This window comes from Borostomias antarcticus (genome assembly GCF_949987555.1).
Source record: "Borostomias antarcticus genome assembly, chromosome: 16".
Taxonomy (NCBI): Eukaryota; Metazoa; Chordata; class Actinopteri; order Stomiiformes; family Stomiidae; genus Borostomias; species Borostomias antarcticus.
Genome location: NC_140249.1, coordinates 13,278,594 through 13,285,626, shown reverse-complemented (window position 1 = coordinate 13,285,626; position 7,033 = coordinate 13,278,594). Strand labels below are relative to the sequence as shown.

Here is a 7,033-nt window from a genome sequence, read left to right as displayed (position 1 = left end):
GTATTATTAGACATAATATCATACTAATATATAGCCTTCCTGAGCTGCCTGCCTGATGGTCTCAGGGCTAAAGAGACCGCGCATCGTTTTCCTCACCCTAACTAACCCCCCCAACCCCCACGAAATTCAAATTAGTTTGAGCATACATTGACATGCAAATATGCCGTCTGTCTGCGGGTAGCGAATGTCAAAGGACAGGGGGCAACCTTATATTACAGCCAACTCTGTGATAAGCTGATGTGTACTTTTTTTACATTTTATGACACACAACTTGCACATGTTCTTCACTATTATCAACCATATCATAATAATATATAGCCTTCAATGACCTACAGAGCTGCCTCACACTCTTGTTTGTAGCCCTCTGCAACCCCCACCCATACAACAGTAGGGGAGAGCCGGGACGAAAGTAACACTTTTTCGTTTGATCCAATTTACTTCGAAATTAATAGAGGTAGAGATTCCATGTTTTGTGACACACAACTTGCACACGTCCTTCACTATTATTGACTGTAATTTCCGTTCTAGGATATCCCTACTAACACAGTACGTAAAACTGACGGGACACATTGGTGTAATTGTGGTAACTTTGCGACGTCACCAGCAGCGGACCTAGCTGACACCTAGCTGACACTTGCCTTTTCAGTCGCAAAATAACCAAAATAGCCGTCCTCAAGTACACTGTAAGGGAACGTAGCCGCCACTGCTGCTTAAATCCGTAACTACGATGTAATTAAATAACGTGACAATGTGGTTAGATCACAGTCCCAATCTGACTTTATTGGAAATGTGTCACAGTGGGTCAGAACATTTGTAAATTACTTAGGTTTTAAAATACATTTTGAAGTCATACAGTTACAGAATTGTAATAATGAGGAGAAATCCTGCATGTCTGTTTTGTGTGTAATTTCTCATTTACAGTAAATATTAACACTAAAGATTTGCAGTCTAGGCCTAATAAAAATAATGATAAAAAATATGCCTATGAATAAACTCCTAATTTTGCAACCTAAATGTGAGCAATGAACGCTGAGCAGTGAACGTAGAATGCAAAGCATTGGGCTACTTTAGGTGACACAATTTAATAACTAGACAAACAAGTTACACACTCTGTGCCAGTAGGTGGCGGTATGCACATCCGCCACTAAACCCAGCGAAGAAGACACACTTGGAAACTTCCGCTCCGTTTGATACAGAAATTATTGAGAAAGACCAGACTGTGCAGTCTTTGTGTCGACAACACAGATCATGTAAGTATCTCAATTTCAATGTATACATACATACTATGTATTTTGGTATCGTCCCAGTAAAACACCAACGTTATGTGCAAGCTACCCTATTGTAATGATTATCTATATGCAGATGCTCTTTCCAATGTTGGCTAACTAGCTAGCCAGCTAACGTGATTAGCCTTTTTCTGTACATGGCTAGCTAAGTAGCCTACGTAAAATTACTCTCGCAATTATTGTTAAAACGTTCGCTTTTGTGTAATTGTAGCTTAAATTATAATGTTGGCTTGGCAACGTGAGAATATTTCAGTTGTGTACACTATAACTTTTATGAAGTGTTGTTGTGGGCCATTGTTTCCTAATAACAGGCTCGCGCGAGCTCCTGCACGTTCGTACTGTTTCATCGCTTGGAATAAAATGTGATAATTAGCTTACTCATTGATTTCGCATTAACCCACGACACCGTTAGTATGTGTTTGTTTTTAGGCATTCATTTTTCCGATTTTAACGTAAACAGAACACTAGAAGCCCCAACAACGGAGCTAGGCTAGCTAGCAGGATTTGTTATAGCAGCCATCTTGGCTTTTGGCACGTGGTCCTGTGGAGTGTGCATGTCAGCCAACGAGAGGGTCACCCACCCACTCTCTCTCTCTCTCTCCCTCTCTCCCCTCCCATGCTCTCAGTTGCCAACCTCCCAGTTCTTGTTTGAACTGAGCAAGAAGCAGGTGAGCGGGGCAGGAAGAGGCGCTAAGACGGGGACAGGCGTGGCCAGGGGCAGTCCTGGGACAGCACCACAGGCTCTGTGAGTCTTGTTCAGTTGAATGCCCTCATGAGTATTAACAGAAGAGCACCATATACATATGCACACACACTCTAACATGTCGCTCTCTCCTCAGCTCAGCCCAATGGTCTCTGATGGTTCTGTCTGGCCAGCCCTTAGGTGGAGAAACACCTGATCATCAATATAGGCAGGCACACGTAAGTACAAATGCACATACGTTTCCAAAGACGGGATAAACAAATGGGAATATTGATATTGAGTTAGCGGTAGACATGTGAGATTCATAAGACGCATCACTGACGCCAGGATGTGTTCCCCACTTTTATGCCTTTAAATCAGGGTTGGAGTATTCCAGGTGTGTGGCCATGGCCATGAACACCAGTAGAGGAGGGAACCAAGTGTCTCATTCTCTCTCCACAGTTGTGTGGTTGTAACCCCCCACTAGCTACATATTCATTCAATCTTTATTTAACCTCGTGAATCAATTGAGAGTAAGCTCTCATTTACAATGACGTATAATCACTCTATATTTGAACTTGTACTACAGGTGAGATAATCCTTTTTAATGGTCTCTCTCATTGCTGTGCAAGACTTGGGTGTTCTCCTGCTCTGAGTGCCCATTCTCCTATACCTCCCAGATCTACCTCCACAAGCACATCAAGAGGAGCCATGACAACCTCTGTCTCTGCTGAGGAACACACAGAGCATTATGAAGTAGCCAGTGCCTTGGCGAAGGTGTTTGAGCAGCAGTCGTCAATGGATTAACTCCCAAGACACAAGGAAGAGACAGCGCAACACACGCTATGACTCCAGTGACGAAGGTAATATAATAAAGTGCATTCAACAGTCCCAAAAGAGTACTACTTGAGTTGACTAATCTGAGCTAATTTACCTCTACTATATGTTCCAGTGCCCAGGCAGCCGGTCGGCAGAACTCACACCAGACCAGCTATGCCAGGTGCCAGAGCCGGAAGGCCTGCTCTGCCAGTTATCAATGCAGGTATCCATGCATGTTTGTGTTGGTGAAATGTCTATGCATATTTGCACACTTACAGTTAACTCAGGACTGTCTGAAGACTCATGTACTCAGTTCACTAATTCGCTCATCTCACATCTCACTACTCGGCAGTAGATGTTCATCGCCCGGGTCCTTTGAGCCAAGGCGCTGTGAGCCCAGGCCCTTCAGCCCTTCAGACGTCCAGGCACGAGCAGCATGCATCAGCGATTAGCACCCCGGCCAGGTCAGGGTCTGACATGTCTCATGTCGAGTTGATTCTTCCCCTTATGCCAGAATCACTACGCCGCCAGCACCATAGTTTCCTGCTCATCCCTTTATCCTCTGGTTTTCAGGTAGTTCTCTGATGCCATCGCCTGTGAGACCAACAGCTCCAGCAGTGTTGCCATCAAGCTCTGCAGATGCTGGTATGCTGAATTTTGTGAACTACTTCATGCTGCATGTAGGGATATACTTTGAGCTGAATATCCATTATGGGACCGTACAATTACTTATAGCCACATCTGTGTTTAATATCCAGACTTCCAGAGGATGATGTGTCAGCAGTTCTCCAGCGTCATGCAGAGTCTGAGGGAGATGGCACAGACAATGATGAGGCTGGAGCAGAGACTGGAGCAGAGACTGTCCGGCGAGTCTGCAGACAGCTATCGGGGAGCAGTACTGGATGACCTGCACCCTGCTAAAACGGAGGAGGAGCTGCTGGTCTTGGAGGAGCAGCTGAAGGACAAGGATCATCAAAGGAAGATGGTGAGTAACTTCAAGGCAGAACTTTGTTCCTTATTTTTGCAGAGAAGTGTTAAGGAAATGTAAAAGTAAATGATTGTCTTTATGTTTTGCAGACACGATATCTGAGTTCCATTGGCGGCAAAGATCTGCCAGATGTGGTCCGGCGGGTGCTGTCAGCCATTGCCATACACAGAGTGTGGTGTGTCTACAGCGTCCATGGGAAGAGGGGGAAGAAGCCTCTGAAGAATATGACCCTCTACAATGTTATTTTACGTAAGGGATTGTTCATATTTTCGCAAAATAATACATTGTCTTTGCTTCATGCCATGTGCATTGAAACCATTCCCTTTTTGGTTAAAAGGTGCAGTTATGGCCTGTAAGCCAAGCACCACTGTGACGGAGGTGTCTGCCCAGCTGCAGGAGATGCTGAAACATGCCCCTGCTCGATGCAAAAAGGTATGTGATGTCAGGCAGTCTCGTATCCAGTGACATGGCACGCTTCCAATGAACGTATGCGACTTGCTTTTACAGCCATTTCATTATGTCCTTAGGCATCTGCTCCAGCCCAGCTGACCTCCCCAGCCCAGCCCCTGACCGCAGCTCCAGCCCTGACCACAGTGGAGTATTCAGATGAGGATGACCTCTTCTGCCCAGACCCTCGATTCAGATGTGGGTGACCCCCAGCCCGTCTCCCTAAACCTGCCTTTCCAGCCTGCCAGGATGGATGCCTTTTTTGTAAATAGTTTTTGTAAATTTTAACCTTTTTTTTGTGGGATACAACGGTCTGTTCCCGGTCTGGTTTCATTTTTGTTTTTAGAACTTTTGCAATTGTCAGATAATGGGTTGCTAGCCAGAGCTTGTACATGCTTTTTTTTGCTTTTCTGGCTATGCGTAATGTGACAGACCGTAAACCTCATCCTTGTAAATATGTATACTTTTAATTTGTAATGTACTTTGTGTAATAAAATGTTCTAAACTGTTCAGTCTTATATTGGTTTGTATCATAATGCTTGCTGCTATATCCCCATATAGCATTAATTCGTTTTTGTACTGGTAAATGCTAAATATAGCCAGTGGTACTGCAAATGCTAAATATAGCCAGTGGTCAGGGTTTAGTAAGTAAGTGACCATATTTGCACCGTGCGAAAAAGACGTGCAGACCAAGTCATATAAATACCTGTAAATCTAGTGTCAGCCAAGTGAGTTTATTACGGAAGTTCCTGCCCACGTTTTTTGCACGCGGCCGCACCGTATTTGCACCGTGCGAAAAAGACGTGCAGACCAAGTCATATAAATACCTGTAAATCTAGTGTCAGCCAGGTGAGTTTATAACGGAGGTTCCTGCCCACGTGATCACGTGCGTTCTTTGCACGCGGCCGCAACTTCGGAATGACGTGTCGTTCTTACGTAGCGGCTACTAAACGTCAGATCTCGCGTTTCCGTAAATGGCCGCGTAATTTCCGCACGCGGCGCGCACGAATCGTCACCTATAGCGGCCGTATGTCGAACGTTTGCGCAACCTGCGTGTGTTAGTAGGGATATGAGTTTAACATAAATAGGCTGGGAACGTACCGAGTGGAATGTTACTTTCGTCCCTATGGAGCGGGACCAAAGTAACACAACAGTGGGGCGGAAGTAACAGCAAACGAAGGGTCCTCGTATCTCTGTATTTCAGGATTGTAAGTCTCTTTACTATCAATACATATACTATTACACACAACACATATATTATTATACACCATATAATGTTTGTATAGATTAAATAAATGCTATAAATTCTAAATCCATACAGCGCACAGACAGCTGCCCAGCTATGACCTCCTATGCTGCCTGTCTGCAGGTTTCTTGGAAGAATAACCCTCTCCTGGTCTACCTCACCCTAATTCTCGGCATATTCTGTAAATGTAACAAAATAAATGCATTGTAAGTCACTGTCAAATATCACGGAGCGAAATAGCTATTGTTACTTTCGTCCCGCAGGCTACTGTTACTTCCGCCCCTCTCCGCTCTCCCGTCACTTATCCCTGGCTAGTCTCCAAGACTTCATCGCATGAAACTTAAAACCTATGCTATCATTTAGTCACTAGATGTCTTAAGAAAACTACATATGTTTACAAACTTAAACAAGTAAACACAATTCTACAATCGAAAAATACTTAGGGGACCACTTTTTTACTTATGGCGCTTAAAAACGTTTTCCTGCTATAACTCCACCAAACAAACTCGGTTGGTGCCGAAATTTTGTATGAAGCTAGGGCACTGGTATATGCATGTACAAACGTAACCACGTCTTCGAGGTTGCCGTAGTTTTAGAGAAAATGCGCATGTTACTTTCGTCCTCCGTTACTTTCGTCCCGGCTCTCCCCTATACTACAACTAAATCACATTGGTTGGATAGGCTAATAATAGCCTAATAAAAAACTGTTTGAGCTAGCTAACGTTACCTACCATTAGCTCAACCGGGACAGTTTCCAGTTAGCGATGAGAGGCAAAGTCCCAAGCCCAGTTGATAGCCTCCATCGTGGGATGAGGGTTGTGCAATTGTTCACAATCCAGTTTCATACACCCAACGTTAGGCTAGCTAAGCTAGCTAGCAAGCAAGCAGTTGCAAAGTTGCAAAAATGATGCGGGGGGCAATATCTCTCGCTAGCTATGCATGCCGTATTATATTATTTTAAGAGTTGGCCCCAAAACACAAAAACGTTAATTTGAAGTAAAAAGCAAACAAAAGCTGGGGCCGTATATAAACTAGGCCGTCTCATTCATGACGGCGACAGGCACTAGCCTGGCATACTGCATCGAATAGTTATCAAACAAGCTTGGGAACTAACGTTAGCTGGCATAATCCAATAATTCCCCCAAAAGAACCCCTCCACTGCACAAGCTTTTTACCAAACCTAGCTAATAAGCACAAGCTACTGAGTGCAACGTTAGCCCTGCTAACGGAGAGAACGGATTTGGAGGAGATTGTTGCAGCTGGTGCTAAATGAGGCAAAGGAACATGTCAAATAGAATACAACAAACATGCGGAAAATGTATTCAATCACTTCTTCTTACGGCCAGTGTCGATGCAACTATTACTGCCCTCCACAGAATGTTGCTACATACGTCACGTCCGGATGTAAACAAGCCGGATTACCAGATTGGTGCTGCAGCCCCAACGAGTGCTCCAAATCCCCCCAATGCGATAAAAACCCTCCCAAATATTATATATTTATTTAGTATAATATATATCTATATATCATAATACATGTTAAGAAAAATGCCTTTCTGCTCAAATTC

General features: G+C 44.1%; 1 protein-coding gene across 1 annotated transcript; it reads left to right on the top strand.

Annotated features, from left to right (window-relative positions):
- The first annotated feature begins 2,922 nt into the window (after positions 1-2,922).
- LOC311319706 (uncharacterized protein) lies at positions 2,923-4,593 on the top strand. The gene is made up of 7 exons (XM_084451308.1): positions 2,923-3,010; positions 3,140-3,251; positions 3,361-3,432; positions 3,546-3,772; positions 3,865-4,024; positions 4,113-4,207; positions 4,303-4,593. The coding sequence occupies exons 2-7, from the start codon at positions 3,224-3,226 to the stop codon at positions 4,426-4,428; spliced, it is 708 nt and encodes a 235-aa protein (XP_084307434.1). The 5' UTR covers positions 2,923-3,010; positions 3,140-3,223; the 3' UTR covers positions 4,429-4,593.
- The last annotated feature ends 2,440 nt before the right edge of the window (positions 4,594-7,033 follow it).